We start from the raw sequence: 19,183 nt of genomic DNA on the forward strand, positions 1-19,183 counted from the left end.
CTTCATAAAAAATAGTAATTATAAATTTTATGTACATATATAACTTATATTATAACTTAATTATTTGTTAACATTTTATTGCAAACATATAATTAGCGGAATTTAATCAATTGTAATTAACTTATTTAACTAAATAATTAATGTTAATTAATGCTACCGTAATTAAATTGTTTTATATTTTTTAATCTTTTTTTTAAAAGTAATTAAAAGGATTTTATACATATTATCGTTTCTATATGCAGTTAATATTAATAATTTTAATTATAATGTTTATGTGCATAATAATTTATCTTAATATTATAATATTTAATAATTGGATCAATTAAATTATGATAACACATGTGGCAATTATTTCAAATATTTGAAAATTACTATTTCTTTAAATAATTAGTATGATATTTTATATAATAAAAACTTTCTAATATGATTTTTGATATATAAATATTTTAATTATTATTTATATTATAAATGATTTCAAAGATAAATGATTAGTTTTTGATAAATGATGAAGTTTTTGAACATTTAGAAATTTAAACATTTCTTAATTATTAGTCATTTTTGAATTTAACATGTGTAATTATACCATTAGTTAAATATGATTTCTTTGACTGTTCGAATATTGGAATTACTATTCATTTTTAAAATTTGTTAATTAAATTTCTATGATGTATGCGGTTAAACATATAATTACTTGCAAAATTGAGTGTTATTTATGATGATAACAAAAATCGATAAGAATATAAATACAGATATATTCAAAAATAATATTTTATTTATATATATGAATAGATAATATATAACAAAATTTTTAAATAACATATATATATTTATTTTATTTAAGCAATTTCGATTTAAATATACTTTTTTATTATGTAAAAAAATTTCCAAAAATTAAATTTATTCTTGGATTTATCTTAATTTATTGGCAATGACAATCTTTATGATTCATTCATCAAAATTCGATAATTTTTTTCTTTTTTAAGTAAATATATTTTGAACTACTTCCTATTGAAATTTATATAATTTATATAATTTTTTTAATAGTAAAATTAAAATTTATTCTACTTTTTATCTTACTTATCTTATTTTGTATAAAGATTTAATTTTTAAATATAATTTTGCATTGTAATATTAGTTTTTTGTTTCTTATTAGCCATTTTACATTGGATTGTCAATTTATGCATAACAATTGATTTTTTTAAGTTTACAATAATAGTTTAAAAAATATAAATATACGCTCAATTTTTTGAGGAAAAACTGTACTTATACGTGTTTATTTTAATGAAACTTCTAACAAAAAAAATCTTTTTAAAAAAAAAATATGTTCCGAAAAAAATTGCCACTTATCTAAATCAAGTACAATACTATAAGAATATTATTCAAGTTCCTTCCATTTTCTAAATTATGTATTTTTCAATTTTTTTATGCGCACATACAATTTATTTGTTATTATGTATTATAACAATGTGAAAACTCGTTGCTTTTCTCGTCCTTTATTCTATTCGATGAGATTAATCACAACTTTTTAATTCTTTCGTTTATTCGAAAAAATGTACTTTACAAAATTATGAGAAACCTATATATGGAGTGTAATTACAAAAAAAGTGCCGGATGAAATAATTATAAATAAGTAAAAAAGAAATCTTGAAAAATATAATAAAATTAAAAATAAAATTATATATCATTGAAAACATATGAAAATATATTAATTTTTAAGTAATTTAAATTTTAATATGCAAATATTGAAAATCAAAATGATTATAATTAATATTTTTTTTATAAGTATTTAATTTATATATTCAATCAATTCATTCCATTAATTATTATATAATTATTATAATTACATTATTATAATTGCAAGAAAAATCTAAAATATTTTTAAAAACAGTTTTTTTTTATATTTTCATAGTATTGATATAAAATTATATAATTCTATTTTTATTTTTATATAAAAATACAATGTTTTTAGAAAAAATAATGCGATAAAATTAATAAAAAGTTTAGTTATATTTTTTTTGTTGCAGAATAATTATTTTAAACGACACTTATTTTGACATACTCTCTATGTATGTATATATATATATATATATTCATGTATATATACATGAATATATATGACCATGTAATGAAGTCAAATATTATTTTAACAACGATAAAAATCAATAATGCAGTTTCACCTAGTTTTATCAATCAAGAATTTTTTTTTCTTTTTTTTTTTTGAAAAATATAAAAAAGAAAGTACGTTTTATATTTTTTATTGATATTATTTTATAATGTTAATATCCTTAGCATTGAAAAAAATTATATACTATAAACATATTCAAAAAAATAATAATAATAAGAGAACAAAAATTCAATACCAATTGTGTTCAAAGATCGAAAAATTAGGTGAAACTTGGTTATTGAAATTCTCAATGTATACATATACACACATATATATATTGATATTGATGCAATGTTTTTTAAAGAATAAAAAATAACATTTTTCAGTCAAGTTTATATGTAATATCAGAGCGAATGATTAAAAAATACACTGAAGGAAATTAAAGCGACGTATGCTTAATCAAATATTAGATACTTAGCATAAAAATAAATCACAATATATTTAAAAAAATAATTATAAATTTATGAAAAATACTATATTGGCTTTAAGTACGATTTCGTTTCGGTAAATTGAAGCCGAAAGATCTTTTCAGATCTGAAAACGAGATCGATTTTTAGTATAAATAGTTCCCTAACGATTACATATAAATATGACGTAATATGCAGCTTTATTATCTTTTAGGCACGTGCGAATAGCGTTTGAAAATAAAAGAAATCAATCGTTGTTAAACTTTTATGTTTAACAAAGATTTAAATATTAACATTATTAATACATTATGTTATATATATATGTTATATTAGAAAATGTTTGATTTTGATGGTATATATGAAAGAAAACCGTCCTCGAACATATTATCATTCCAATATATAGACATAATTACATACATGAGAATGAACGTTAAAATAATTTAGATATGAATTAATATTGTTCTATATTAAATTCTTGCTTTTTAAGATATATAATCTATTTAGAAATATAACGAAATCGTATTAAATCAATCAAATCAATATTTAATAAAAAATATCTAACAAAATAATATGTTTGAATACTATTAAAAATTTATACTGTAAATTGCCAAAATAATTGTTGATCACATTCTTTACAAGAACTTATATGTACTTATGCTTTTTTTAATATCAGTATTTTATTTATCGAATAGAATTGTTCATATCAAATAGTTCATGAAATTCCTTTGCACAATTTTATTTCCACTTTCGTGCATACTATTGCTAAGAAACAGAAAATCAACAAATTTTTGCAAGAAACCGTATTTTAATATTTTCTAACCCCATTAATATTGACACAATAATATTAAGTAAAAAACAAATCATTCATTACCATAATTAGTATTCTTTCACTGCAATAATGAGGACAAAGTACAATAAATTCTTGGAATTTGTTACACTACTGATTTAGACATGTTTGCGATTTTCTCATAATTATATATCGATATAAACGCAAAATCTCATTGAGCGATTCGCACGCGTCTATCGTTATTACTGCCGAAACATTTTTATGAATTTTTTGAATGTATATTTAGGGCCTTATCACGCACTACCTATTGCGTCAAATACAAAATTTACGGACCACTTAAAACCAAAATAGAAAGAATAAAAAAACAAAAATATGAATAAATAAAATGAACCATATCACGCGGATAATTAAGTTCTAGAAACGAAAGCCAATCCGTGTTAATATATATATATCTATCCGATATGCAACTAATAAACAAAACATAATATTTATCGTTTAACATAAAAATAACAAAAATGTAAACGATAAACAAATGAATATGCCTAATTATATGTATAAAAATTGTACATTTACTAAGTGAATGTTCGTTTTAAAATGCGGACAAAACGAGGCAAATTTAAGACTGTATCACAAGAAAATAAACGCTTGTTTACTTATTTTATTCTAGAATCAGTAAATATAGACGAGCGTATAATGAATTGTTAATATAAAATCCAATATAAATAGTGATGCAATGTCTATTTAAAAATATTAAATTTATTACTGAATTTAAGAAAGAAATAATTGATTGTTTCTAAAGGAATTGAATTTTTAATTTTTAAATCGAATTTGGTAATAATAGTGATATTAATTAATTTTATTTAAAAATAATAAATTTATTATTCATTTATACAGAATTTGTTATTAAATATTATTGTTATTAAATATTAAATATTTTAGTAATATTTAAAGTTTAGAAAAATTTAATCTCTGTGAAAACTATCTGTATGATGGTAACACTGTCATAATTGGTAATATTGATTGCTAGTATTAGATTATTGATTCATTTAGACAAAAATTAATAAATTGAATTTTTCAACATTACCCAACGAGTTAAAATGATATCCATGAAAAAAAGTGAATTAAAAAAGGTGCTATTGTGTAAATTAAGCCTTATATAAACAATCGATAATTGGAACGATCAAGTAACGAACACGTTTGCGATTTATCGATAATGACATTGTATATATATATATATATTTCCATAAAATATTTGGTTATAAATTTAATTATTCGATAAATATCAAATTGTTTAAAAAATTTTCAAAAACAATCTTTCCTTCTCATTTTTTCTTATAGCAAATTACATATATTCTATCATGTTAATGTTAACTTTGCTATTAAATATTCTCAAGCTTTTAAGATTTTAACAATAAGACATCGATACGAGCGATGAATCGAATGAAGAAATACAACGAGGTTACAATCATAATAACATATTTTAATGAAAATCTGAATTGTGTAATCTTGAATAGTACAAAATTAACGAAAGTAAAATGTAAGTATATATTAAAAAAATATATTGAATAACTTTTTTTTATGTATTAATCGCTAACATGCGTTTTTCAATATCTCGCTGTATTTCTTTTACGAAAAATATATCTTAAACAAATATTATGTATCCAATATTAAAATCGCCATGGTACTATAACAATTATTACCTATGTGCGATATAAAATTAAATTTGCTCAATGTATTTTGTGCATCATTCGTAAGCATATATAAACTTATTTGAGTACAATTTTTTTTTTTTTTTACTTAACTAAAAGAATACTTAAACTAAAAGAAGAAAGTATGAAAGTATTGAAAACATTTTAAAATGATCTGTTTATTATTTTTTTCTTTTTAATAAACAGATTCTGTAGTCTTAAAGAAGTTATAATGATATTCATTTTTTAAGGTATCAAAGGTTCTTATTTCTCATTATGGAAACATAAATTGCTCATATATGTCCGTCAAAATCATATAAATAATTGAGCCTGAATATATTATATTTATAAGCAAATGCATAATACTTCGTTGATGACAATTTTTCATTATATATCGTTCAAAACAATTACAAATGATTCATAAAATATCAATCATTTTTCATTATCATACATTTAATCACAAGCTCAAAACTTTTTTAAAATATTGACTTATATAAGCAATAAAATTATAAATTTACTCAAAATATTTCACGAGAAGAAATAATAAATAAATATTTTCTTATATTCGTTATATTTAAGTTCATGAAGCTCAAATATAACTATTTTTCATTTTCAGAGTTTCTTTGTTTAAAAATATATTTACTTAATTATTGTTTTAAACAATATATTTATTTTATGAAATGTAATAATAATTCTTTATAACTATTGTGATAAATTTTGCACTTCTTTTTGATCGATATTTATGTAACTATATATAATTAAATATGATGAGGTTCGAATGAATTTTATGTTTAAAAACGATCAGATTCATACATTCAAAATTCATACATGAATATATAACATATGATGAACGAGATTCATAATGAAAAAATATTTGATGTAAAGAATACATATATTTTTAAGATAATCGAAACAATATTGTTAAACATAATGTTCCTTCATTTCGTTACCTTTATATATTATTAATAATAACGATTTCCTATAAACATATATAATATATAAACAAAAAATGGGAAAAAATAAAAACGAAAAATTAAAAATTGCAATATAATGAATTATGGTTTTTCGAAAATGTCTAGTTTTACATTACATCTGATACTAATTGTCTTTTTATGTTTTTAATCCTTGAGAAAGATAAAAGAATTAATTATTGGGGCATAATGCGAAACGAAACAATAATTAGACAATAAAGAACAGTTTTAAAAAGCAATCGTACAAAGTAAAACGTTGCATCTCAAATTTAAAAAGCTTTCACTTCTGACTGAAAATATATAAAAAAAATAATCTTTGAATTTCATATTTTTTTGTAGTACTTTATTCTTTTGAGGTTATTTTGTTGTTTATACAAAAGTTCGAGCCACGTGAACGTTTTCTTATAATGCTATATTACAATCATTAATCGTCAAGGATAATCAACAAGGATTAAAATCATGAAAAACTGTTTGTTAAACTTTTTGACATGTAAATATTTCAAATATTGTAAATACATTCGTGTTTTTATCCACCCATTAATCAATTGTATACTATGCAATATAATTGTATAACGCAATATAATTGATAGAAAAAAGTTTTGAATTATTCGTTGTTTCTTAATAAAATTGAATATATGTAAATTTTGATTCTTTTGAGCTCCATCTTTCGAATATGATTTAAAAAAATATTAAATGTTTACCATATCATAAAATAATGATTTTTAACTAATAATAATAATGAATAATAATTTTTAAATATTATCAGATTCAAAAACAGAACGTTTTATCGAACGTCGTTAATTGATTTTATGAAAATACTCTCGACATACATACATTTTTAACTTCTTTTAAAGTTAAAGCCAATTGATTCTTGGGAATTATTTTTGTTTTTTATTTTCTCAAATAGAAAATATGAATCTGTAATCGTCCTACATTGTTATAACATTCTTTGCTTAAGAAAAAACATGCTGATTGACTATATATCATTGTATCGTCAATTAAATTTTATAAGATACTTTGTAGTAATTTTTATCTCCTAAATGGAATTAATCTATTCCGTCTTCGTACACATTCAGCATGCTTATTCTACACATATATTGTAACGTTTTAGGAATCTGATTAATCTAAAACACACGCTATATTAATTAGGCTAATTTGCTTATGCGATATATTATTGTAAATTCGAATGTTACATTAATCTATATTGACTGGAATGATAAGAAAAAGCAATCGATTGTAATAATGAAAAAAAATAATAAATAAATAAATATATGTATTATATTATATATATAATCTACAAGAGAATTTCAAATTGATATATACATATATAATATATATATGTATATATTGTAATTCAATATTAAAATTAATTAAAATATATATCTGATATCAAAGTATTCTCTTGCTTTAGTACATATACCCCTTTTCTAATTATTACATTATTTTTAAATATATACAAATGTAGATTCACTCACTTTTTAAATTTAACTATATTATAAAAAGGGAATTATATTAATAAATTTTTTAATTAAAAAATTTTATAATAATTAAATTATATGATAAGTAATTGATAATAAAAATTGAAAAGTATATAATGTAGTATGCAAGTGTAGTAAATGGTGCATGAATTATGTTCTTTAATAACATCAGAAAACAATTTTTAGAACTTTCTCCATTGTAATTAATGAGTGAAAATAGATATCAGTTTTTTATAAATATTATATGTATATTGGAAACAAAAACGGAAGAAAATATATTCTTTGATATTTATTGATATTCATTCTGGAAAAAATATATTAAAGAATGAAAACAGTTCATTTCAATGATCTGCACGAGAAAATTTCAAATTGAATGTGAAACATATAAATTAGGGTCATGTTTAAATTGCTTTGAAAAAACAAAAGAATCGCTTTCATCGATTTTACTATCTTCACTTTCACAATTTACAATCTATAAAAGTATTATTTCTGAACGTATTACAAATGCAAAATTTCATGATATTAATATGAAATAATTAATTGAGCCATAGAAAATTTGAGTGACAGCAGAAAATTTATGAGAAATGACTTTACTTTTTCTTTTGAATTCCAAAGAAAGTAAAAGGAAATGTTTACATTCTTCTTATTTTATTCCAACTATGATTTATATTATAATATTTTTTAAAACTTTATTCTAATCTTATAATTTATAATATTAAAAAATTGTTTTTAAATGAATTATTAATAATTGAAAAATTTTTCTCATGAAAAAAAGACTAATAAATGCATTCAAGTTGAAAATAGTTATCTCAACATCACTCTGCATTCCTCCTCACTTTCCTTGCTCCATGAAAATGGCCTCGATAAGAGTAACCCTACAGGTTGTTTCAAAAAGAATGCAGTTTCATTATTTTAGATTTTAATTTTCTCAATTCATAATTAAGACAAAATTCAAAAATTCGATCACAAAAATTACGTTATTTAAAAAAAGAAGAAAAAACTTATATATATATATATAACATAACTTTTCATATTCAAATCATTTACAATTTAAATAAATATTTGAAAAATCACTAAAATTTATCTTAATCTAAGAAAACTGTTTTAAAAATATCTAAATTTTAATTTTATAAATCTATTAATTCTATTAATTTTATGTCTAAATTTTGAGAGAGAAAAAATTAATCTTAAGATCTAAAATCGTAAAATTGCTGATTTTTAATTAATGAAATTAATTAATGATCTAATTAATAAATTAATATAATTTTTGAAAATGGATAAAAATTTTGAAACGTCTTCTAGTTTACAACTTAATACCACTAACATTCTCATTATAGTAGTGAAATTGACAACCTGTATATGCATTTATGTTTCTCAACAAGAATCCGTTTCTCGAAAGAATGATTAATAGGTCTACTAATAATTAGATTGTTGTATCAAATAATTCAACGTTGGACTAAACAAAATATTCATTCCTCTAATTTTATGATGATGATAATTATGAAAAACTACGACTAAATGATTCATAACGGATTATATATTACGAACTAAAAAAAAAATAAATCGCTGAATGTCTTAAGAACGCGAAATGAATTTCTAAATCTATAATTTGTTATGAAAATGTTTTAGTTTGAAATTTGAAAAAAAAAATTAGGTATATTTTCATATTTTTAAAATATTGAAATCCCAAATAAACGTAAAAATTCCTAATTTTTTTAAATCCTAAATACTATATTTAAAGTAAAAATGAAATTTCTTAATTAAGTATCAAATTAATTAAAATCTGAACAATTAAATCTAAACTAACTTCATATAATTTAATTTGGAACATGTTTACTCGTTAATGAAAAATATGTAAAAGTAGAGTTAATTCTCATTAATTTCAAATGATAAATCAGTTTTTATATCTGTATAATCTTTCTGTTTGTCTTTTAAAGAATTTAAAGAAAATCAAAATTCTTATCTAAAATTTCTGTACATTTTTTTGATGAAATTAGTCAATGAAAAATAAAATCGTAAACAAAATATAAAAATATTAAAAAGGGAATCAATATCCTATTGATCGAAAGATCATTTTAATTGGATTTATAAAACATTACAAAGATACACGGATTCATAATCGCATCCGAGCGAGACGAATGTTTCTAATTGGTATGAAAAGAGCGAGGAAGAGGCACAGTGATACCAGAGAGGTAACTTTCGTTAGTGAGAGCGATATTCGTCTGTTTAAGAGCTGCCAGTTTCCACTCGTTCGTCGTGATCGCAAATATATTCCCCTTCTTCGATGGCAATCGTTAACGATCACTTTCTTCTAAGTAAGTTCCTTCGAAGGATTTACTCGTTCCAGTGATCGATCCACCGCAAGGATTACTCGTGCTCTTGCTACTTCTCTTACATCTTCGTTAAATATAGTATGAAAAAACATCTTTTCTTCACTTATTTACTCTCAATGTGTGTGTGTCTATTTAATATAGATATGATGTCACCTGAAAATTGAATCAATCAATTAAATATAAAAATTGAATTATATATTGTGGCAATTAAAGAAGAAGAATATGAAGAGCATGAAATAATAAAATATACGGGGGGTCGAAGAAGATAGTTGGTGCACTTTCCTTGTTGGAAATGAATTTTCGCGGTGGACTAGCGATATTTTTATTCATTCTTATGGAGGTTAATTGCGCGATTTTGAGAATCGTACAGGAAAATCACTTCTGTAAGTGCATCACTTAAATATTTTTGCATAAAAATATTGCTCACGTATATATATGTATATAATATATTTACACATCTATATCTATGAATTACATAAATTTTTTATTTTCCTTTTTTTTGTGCTAAGATCTTTCACGAACATTGATATTACCATTGATAAAAGATTTGTTTTTTTCATAAATAAAAGATTATTTTAAATAATAATTTCTTTCAATTCTAAAACAGAAGATTATCTTTTATTTCTTAACTTATTTATTTCAATTCAATACGATTTCTAATTCTTCTTAATCTTAATTATTTTTCTTAATTTCTTTGATCTCTTGTATAAATCATAAAATCATTCAATTTATACGCATTTGATCCATGTATCAGTTGGCTATGCACGAAAGTCAACTAGGTGGAAAACATGAGTTTTTCAATAACAGCTTGCGGATGTCCAGCAGCGTCGCATAGAGAGCCACGTGCGATTCTGTCAGCGAAGAACGTCAATTCCTCTTCACTGAGCGAGAAGGAGAATGTGAGGACAACAACGGGTCGAATATTCAACGGGAAGCCGAGCAAACGAGGCTCTTGGCCTTGGCAGGTGTCTCTCCAACTCCTTCATCCAAAGTTAGGATTTATCGGTCATTGGTGCGGTGGTGTTCTCATCGAGCCTACTTGGGTCGTCACAGCTGCTCATTGTATTCATAAGTGGGTTTCACTTTTCATTGGATTTCTACGAATTTAGTAATGAGAGATTATCAGTATATAGAATGGCTTGGAAAATTTGAAACGAATAAAAATTAATTAAACATTGGAAAATTTCAATGAAATTATAAAGAAAATAATAAAAAAAATATTTGGAAATATATTGAAAAAAATATTTTAACAATGATATTTCTTATTTATTTCATGGAAATTAATCTTACATTGTAAATAATCTGTTATAATTTTTGTCTTATCAATTTTTTAATCTTTAAAACACAATGTATAAATTTTATATTAATATATATTTTAAGATACAAGATAATGAATAGGTTTTACTTTTTTTTTCTACCTTGATACAGGTGAAGAAAAGAGTTAAAATTAAAATGAAATATCGTGTAAGCAAAACAATAAAATCTCGTTGCTAAACTAAAATATATATATGTATATTTTTTTTTTTTTTTTACCTTTGAATCGCCTATAAACTCCAATATTTACTTACAGCGAGCTTTTCAATTTACCAATTGGTGCACTATGGACGGCAGTCGTCGGGGAATGGGAATTAAACTCCGGTGGACGTGGTTCGGCAAGGCTACCTGTTGAACGAGTGATTCTCCATGAAAGATTTAACAATTATTTACACGATATTGGTATATGTAAATCATTTTAACGTACATATAAGAAAAATTTGAAATATTCGAAGTAAAACAGTAATTTCTTTTAAATATTATAATTTTATAATTATCATATTTTATTTTTTTCTAAATAGCTTAAAAAATAGGAGGAAAGATAAATTAATAAGAAAATATTGTTTCTAGCATTGATGAAGCTAGCTAGACCAGCCCCTTTATCTAAAGTAGTACGAACAATATGTTTACCGGAACCGGAAGAGAAGCTTGGGAACAGATATTGCGTCGCTTCTGGCTGGGGTCAATATGGTCCCTCTCAGTCACTTTCCACTGCACTTTTAGAAGCCTCAGTGCCATTACTAGATCTTGAAAAATGCACGAAAGCTTATGGGAAATCGGTATCGCTTCGGAATGGCCATCTTTGTGCGGGTCACATTGATGGCTCGACCGGAAGTTGTGTGGTAAACAATATATTTTTATTTTAAATTAATTGAATCTAAGTTATAATTGAAACTTGAAATCTTTTCAATAGAATGCAAATTTTATTATGTTTATTTCTATTCATTCAAAAATGTTTCCATTTGTTTAAATTTATGACACGTTTTTATGTCGCATCATTGTATCATTAAAATCTATTCAACTAGATTGAAATTTTTGCATTCTTCCAATAATCACACACAATTTGATCTCCATGCTCGAGATGAAATGATGGATTATTCATTTCAATTTGTTCAAGATTGATATTTATATTTATTAACAAATCTCCCCATTAAATTAAATCTCTTTCTTATTAAATTTTAATTTCAATATTTCGCGAAGTATACTAGATTGTAAATATTTTTATAATTGAATATTATTAAAATTATTCATAATAATGTAATAAATATATTTTAAATATCTGTAATAATTTAGTCTTTTAATAATGTCGTTATCAATATTTTTCTAAATTTATTAAGCGTTTAAAGTAATATATCAAATTTTAAAGAGAAAATATTGTTCAGGGCGATTCTGGAGGACCATTACAATGCCGTCGCGCAGACGGTGTATGGCAACTGGCAGGCGTCACTTCTTTTGGATCAGGATGTGCCAGGCCAGGATATCCTGACGTCTACACTAAGATTCAGTATTACGTTAAATGGATAAGAAATATTATGAGCAATGATGATGATACGCAACTTTTTTAATCAACGTGTTATAACTCACGTGTACCTTGAAATGTAGATAATATTTATGTAAATATTAATGTGAAGTAGAATTATTGTATATATTGATATAAATATACATATTTTTGTATGTTTCAATATATAATTAATTTTAGAACAAAAGTTTGCTTTGATCTTCGAAATATATTTTAAACGAATCTGATATTAATTTTAACGTTCCATAATTAATTCTAAATTTTCACCAACCTAAATTTCTCATTATATATCCCACTTTCCTTTCATTCTAAATATTCTACACATTAACATTATTTTTTTATCGATTCAAGTTTCTTTCCAATTTCGAAACAATTTCAAAAAAGATATTCGTACAATTGAAAACCATAAAACCTCGATATTCCAATAAGAAGTAGAGCAAATACATACATGTACGTAACTACATACGTGTGCGTGTATAGAAATGAAAGCGTAACCACTAGCAAGTTCCAAAGAAAAACCATTTGCCAGGGGCTAAGATATCCATCTATGCACACCATGTGTACATGTATCGAAACGATACCGATGTTGGGAATACCAACATCTGCATTTATATGACTCTCGTGCAGAAGAAGGTAATCTGAAGTTGTTTCACCCTTTCTGAACGTCGTGGATTCAATGTTACGCAACCTCGTGATTGTGCGTATGACATGGGGAGGCGATTGCATTTCCTCTTCCTATCTCATCCACCTTTGTCCCTCTTCAGTCGATGAAATTAGAAGTATCGATCTACAGGGAATGCGTACATTGTGGTAACTAAGAGAAGCAGAGAGTACACAAATTACGCTGAGGTGCATCCATTAATTAGCTTAATACGACCCACTTAACATACGAAAGGATCCTCTGATCAAGTTTCGTTTGCAGAACTGCTTATTCACTGTGTTTCTGTTATGCAAAATTGCATATATCATGTTCAAGTGTCATGTGTTCATCGATTTATTCTTACATGTCTGTAAATTAAAATTAATTAGCGATTATTTTTTTAATTATTTTTATTTATTTTCTCGTTTGAAAAATGGAAAACAAATTTAAAAGTTTTTAAAAATACATACATGTTGGTTTTATGAATAATGGAAATTAAATCAATTTATAAAGATATTATTCTTGGATATCATGTGAAAATATTGAATTAGATTTATGATGAATAAAATGATTTTAAAAAATATAATAATATATTATATATATCAAAGTAAAGTAAGGATATGTAAGAATCTGTGAATTATAAAATTATTAAGGAAATTAAATTTTAAGTATAAAAGCTGTATTATCATACATCAGGTTCAAGCAAGCTAGCAGGAACAAACTTCTCCATCTAGAACAATAAATAAACTTCAATGAACAAGTTTCATAAACATTGTTATTCTATGCACTTATGACTAATTACAAAATATAGTTACATACTACTTCCATAAATTTTTAAAAATAAGAAAAAGAATTATAAAAATGAAAAGAATATAATAATCATTGACCATGAATAAAATTTAGTTATCTAATCGATTAGACCTTATATATCCATTTGCATTAATTAGTAACTATTAATTACATTAGAAGTCTAACATAATGCAATAACACAGCTATTGTTATCAGTTTGCGTGTTTTGTATTTAACAAGAATCTAATTAAATCATACATTACATTTCATTTAAAATTATTTTATTAATTTTGTTTTTTGTAAATATATTTTATTTATAAATATAATAAAGCTGACATTTTTCTTGTATCTTGTAATATTTTTATGTGGAAATAATAAAAATCATGAGTTGCTTTACATAATGTAATGTCATTTTTCTTCTGAATTGCTTTTTTGAGCATAATTACTTTCACTTGCGCTATTAGCTGATTAAACTTGACGTAATCTCAGGGGAAGTTGAAAAGGTGTGTCTTTAATATGAAATTCCTTAATAATTTTTTCATCCTACTATTTGACTCGATATTATTGACTGTTATTTATAATTATCTATAATATAACGAAGAAAAATAAGAATAATAAATATATTAATAAATTTGTTAAATTTCTTTAAGCTTTTATATTATATAATAATATAAATAATAAAATAATAATAATTAAAGATATTATATTGTGATTTTAGTTATTATCGACAAAATATGCTCATAGAAATTCTTTTGCAAAAATGATTATCAATTCACCCCTTATTCTGTTTCTAAGTATAGTATATGCTTATATAGAATATATGCATACAATATCTCTATGTATATGCATATAATGAAGAATGATTCAATCTAAAAGAAAAGATAGGTTTGTTTTCATCCTAATCAATCATATAACTATATTCATATTCTTTCTTTTCTTAGTATAATAAATTTTTACAACAATTTTTTAATTCAATCCTCCTATGTTTTATTTTCCAATAAACTTTATTTTTATTTAAATTACATTCTATAAAAGAAGCACAGCTAAATTAATAGAAACTAAATGTTAATTCATATAAAAATTACAATTCTATCCATACACAATCTAATATTTTATACCAATGCATTATTTTTATTATAATATGAAATTCTTTTTAATAAAATCTATAAAATTTATAAAAATTAAATCCATATTTTCTAAACTTAAATGTAATCTATATATATATCTAATACTTAACTTAGATTTAAGTTAAATCTAAATTATATTTAACTAATTCAAATTTTAATCTCATAACTATCTTAGACTTAATCTAAATCCAACTCGTCTTTTTTAAATTATTCAATCCAAATACAATCGTTAATTAAGAAATAATAAAAAGTCTACTAGAGATATATGCAACATCATGATGATATCCTCATCCAACAATGTTTAACAGCCATGCAGAGTTGACATGCGCGTGGAACCGCGTCCGTAAAACGAACAGGGAGAGTGCGCGTTCCTGATCAGTAGTAGCACACTTTCATCGTAGCGAGGAAAGTGAGTAAGTCGAGTGATTCGTTTCGTCCACGTCTGAGGAATCATCCACGCTATACACACGGTATACACGAGCGCGCGCTCTGCCCACGAAAATCATTTGCACGAGTGAGAGAAGCTCTCGTGGCAAAAAAGAGAAAGAAAGAAAGAAAGAGAGGAATAAGCATTAAGAGAAAGGAAGAAACATCTCATCGAATTCCATTCGATCCAGCAAAAATTATCGTTTTTTACCCGTGTAATCGGGTGGGGTGCTTGTTAAGAGAACGAATTACTCAAGAAAGTCGAAATAAGAAGGAATTAATAATTGTGTAGCGTTTGCTCGTATAGAGAAATACGATTAGAAAAATACGGTATAAAATAATATTTAATACTGACAAATATGTTTATTATATGTATATTATATATATATATATATATATATATATAATATATATATATGTATAAAAGTAAGAAAATTATATAATAGTGATTAATATCGAATAATATTCTCGATAGAATGAACAAAGAAAGAAAAAAAAATGATTCATGAAGTCGCGTGTCCATTCGGTTTCGCCCTTTCCAAGGGGAGAATAGAGGAGGCGTGAGGTAGATGAATCATTGAGTCGGCCTCTGACGTGTCAAATAAAAGAGGGAGGCGATCGAAGAATCAAAGCGGGGCAAGGTTGCAAACCAAGTAAGAACTTATTTCCATGTCTAGGATTGGTTCATGTTCATATGAAATGTGAACGAAAGTAATATGATTAATATTATAGAATTTGTGAACAGGGTGAATTTATTCAATTTAAAATGGCTAACGATTTTATTATACACACGCTACTTTTATTTGATATTATTGGAGAAAAAATTCGTTTAGAGAAATTGATTTTTTTTCTGTCGAGTATTAGATGTATATGCTAATTTAATGATTGTTAGAATTTTCTCGTAAAATTTGTTTATATACTTTCAGATTATTGATATTAGATCTAAAAAAATAATTTTTCATTTAAGAAAATGTATATCTTTATATTTATGATAATATTTAATTTTATTTTCAAAATTTTCTTTATTAATTGCTATATTATAGAATATATTATAGAATAATTTTATATAAATTTTTCTTTTTCTTTTTTTATTTCTTTAGTTTCCAACAACTAAGTAATTATATTGAAAGATGAGTAAAAATAACGAGAATGGAATATCTCTGGCAACACCTCCAGCTATTCACGTTGGTCCGATAGTGAATCCAGGCACTAACGAGACCATTTCTATCGTAATACCGTTAGCAACTGTTACCAGTCAAAAAATTGAAAATTCATGCAAAGATTGTAATAAAGATGTCAAACATTCCTCCAACAATGTCAATTCTCGGCCAAAAAACGATAAAACCAAGGGATGTCCTTATCCTGGTTGCACCAGGTATGGTAGAGCTTTCTCTAGGGCACACGATCTGAAACGCCATATTGCTCGTCATGAAATGAGAAAAGAAAAATTATGTGATTATGAAAATTATAAGCAACGACAAAATGATAAAGAAAGTATTGAGAGTATAACAAATGGAATAATCAATAGACAACATATTGTTTGGAATAACGAATCACATGAAAAATCTTATTCCTGTTTACACTGCAAGAGGAAGTACACTAGCGAGATCAAACTTAAGGCTCATATGAGTTCTCATGAAAAGGTATGTGAAAATTATGTATATTTTTAAAATCAATAGAAGAAGTTGGAATAAATATAAGAAAATATTACATTTTCAATTATCCATATTAAATAGATATATCTTGTTCAGATAATCAATAATTTTGTTTTAATATAAAATACCAAGTATATAATAGCATTCATTATTCAATGCAATCAAAAAATTTCTCAGAATTCAGAATAGATCTAGATTAAATTACTTTCTATTTTCGTAATCATCTTTTTATCAATAAACATAAATTAATCAGTTTCTTTGTTAGTCTGACAACAAAAGAAACTTTATTTATTAATCACGCATTTTAATATCAGATCTATCCATATTTATATTATCAATATTTAACAGATTCCAGGCAAAAATATGTGTGCTCTATGTGGAACATGTTCCCGAAACGAAGAAGAATTACAAGAGCACATGAAACAGCATACAACAAATATATTAGAATCTCAAACAGCATTAGAGAATAGTGAAAAAGAACAACCAGACAAAGAAGATGACTTTCTGCTCGAGGAAATGTTACTTCTCAATAAAAATCCACGAAGAACTATGCAACAAGAAAAAAATAATTCAAATACAGTATCCAAGATAAGATGTGACTATTGTTCTAAAACTTTCAAGACCAAATGGACATTGAGCTCCCACGTAGCAGCTCACGAAGGCCGTTTTCAATTTGATTGCGGTCAATGTGGTAAAAAATTCGTCAGAAAAAGCCATTACGAAGGTCATATGAGATCCCATGAGGCTGCAAGACCCTATGTTTGCGAACAATGTGGAAAAACATTTAAAGAATTGAAACACAGAAGAGAACATACTAAAAGGAAACATCCTACCAATCAAAACGCAATCCAAACACTTCTGGATAGTATCAGCCCTTGTGGATCTGAGGAAGTACCAGTGGATCAAACGAAGTTCACGCTTTTGATGCCTGTTAATTTTTCCGTGTAGTCTTGAACATGATTTATCCTGAAATAGTTAAAAATGATAGATAAATGCGTAATCTTGTTAAGTATGGAGAACGATAAAAATTTTGTTTTAATATGATACAAGAATTTTGACATTAATTTTGATTTTAAATTTAGATGTTAAATCCTTTTTTAATGCGGATTAACGAAACAGGGTTTGAGAACTAAAGTAAGATTTAAAATAAAAGTAGAGAAAGTTTCTGAAGGATTGTCCTTTTATAATAAGGAAATTGTATATTGTGGAATGATATATATTGTGAAATGAAATTGAATGAGAAATTATTTTTATGAAATTTTTATTATTTTAGACTTTATTAATTTTCAATGAATTATTTATTTCACAATATATAGGAAATTGATGATGTATAGTCACAATTGTAATTATTCTTGTACATTCAAAATTGCGATTATAATTTGAATAATTTTAAGATTCTATTTTTTTGTGTCAATAATTAAAAAAACTGTATATTATTTCTTGAAATATACAGAATAGATAAACTAAAGACAATCTCAATATAAAAATGATATACAAGTTGTACATATATGATTCTAATAAATCAGTCATTATAAAAAATAAATATTTATTATTTTCGATAATGATTATCATCACTTTCATTAATATGAAAATTTTATTAATTTGAAAATTTAATTGATATGAAAAAAATATAATAGCCTGTACAAAAATTGTAAAACAAGAATCGAAGTAAAAGTAAAAACTCGATTAAAACGATAGCTGCATATCGCTTTTGTTTTGCCTTGTCTGACATTTTTAGTTTTATTAAATTTTTATCCAAAGGCAACGTTTTAATTAGGACAAAGTGTAATGTAATAACGAGGAAAACTCAATTAGTTATTTAACATCATAACGACGAAAAGAAAGAAGAAAAAAAACAAAAAATAGCAAAGTAGCATCGACTGCC

At 24.4% G+C, this 19,183-nt stretch overlaps 2 protein-coding genes across 3 annotated transcripts; both read left to right on the forward strand.

Annotated features, from left to right (window-relative positions):
* The first annotated feature begins 9,697 nt into the window (after positions 1 to 9,697).
* Positions 9,698 to 12,833, forward strand: LOC122711537 (chymotrypsin-like elastase family member 2A). Of its 2 annotated transcripts, none has more exons than XM_043930397.1 (5): positions 9,698 to 10,211; positions 10,651 to 10,900; positions 11,399 to 11,544; positions 11,713 to 11,984; positions 12,525 to 12,833. In XM_043930397.1, exons 1-5 carry the CDS (start codon positions 10,121 to 10,123, stop codon positions 12,705 to 12,707), a joined length of 942 nt encoding a protein of 313 aa, XP_043786332.1. In that variant the 5' UTR covers positions 9,698 to 10,120; the 3' UTR covers positions 12,708 to 12,833. The 2 variants fall into 2 exon arrangements, with proteins under 2 accessions (XP_043786332.1, XP_043786333.1); XM_043930398.1 differs by having other exon boundaries at positions 10,654 to 10,900.
* Positions 12,834 to 15,481: 2,648 nt separating this feature from the next.
* LOC122711456 (gastrula zinc finger protein XlCGF26.1-like) lies at positions 15,482 to 18,708 on the forward strand. The gene is made up of 4 exons (XM_043930257.1): positions 15,482 to 15,973; positions 16,119 to 16,296; positions 16,744 to 17,286; positions 17,647 to 18,708. The coding sequence occupies exons 3-4, from the start codon at positions 16,774 to 16,776 to the stop codon at positions 18,244 to 18,246; spliced, it is 1,113 nt and encodes a 370-aa protein (XP_043786192.1). The 5' UTR covers positions 15,482 to 15,973; positions 16,119 to 16,296; positions 16,744 to 16,773; the 3' UTR covers positions 18,247 to 18,708.
* Positions 18,709 to 19,183: the final 475 nt, after the last annotated feature.

The sequence above is a fragment of the Apis laboriosa genome, unplaced genomic scaffold, assembly GCF_014066325.1.
Source record: "Apis laboriosa isolate Shangri-la unplaced genomic scaffold, ASM1406632v1 scaffold170_cov151, whole genome shotgun sequence".
In the NCBI taxonomy this organism is placed as follows: Eukaryota; Metazoa; Arthropoda; class Insecta; order Hymenoptera; family Apidae; genus Apis; species Apis laboriosa.

What these genes read in the sequence shown, in the direction of transcription:
- LOC122711537 (XM_043930397.1), top strand. Translation starts at nt 10,121, where the DNA reads ATGAATTTTCGCGGTGGACTAGCGATATTTTTATTCATTCTTATGGAG. An exon ending in CGTACAGGAAAATCACTTCT is followed by an intron (nt 10,212 to 10,650) that starts GTAAGTGCATCA and finishes GCGGATGTCCAG; the next exon opens with CAGCGTCGCATAGAGAGCCA. An exon ending in GCTCGACCGGAAGTTGTGTG is followed by an intron (nt 11,985 to 12,524) that starts GTAAACAATATA and finishes AATATTGTTCAG; the next exon opens with GGCGATTCTGGAGGACCATT.
- LOC122711456 (XM_043930257.1), top strand. Translation starts at nt 16,774, where the DNA reads ATGAGTAAAAATAACGAGAATGGAATATCTCTGGCAACACCTCCAGCT. An exon ending in ATATGAGTTCTCATGAAAAG is followed by an intron (nt 17,287 to 17,646) that starts GTATGTGAAAAT and finishes AATATTTAACAG; the next exon opens with ATTCCAGGCAAAAATATGTG.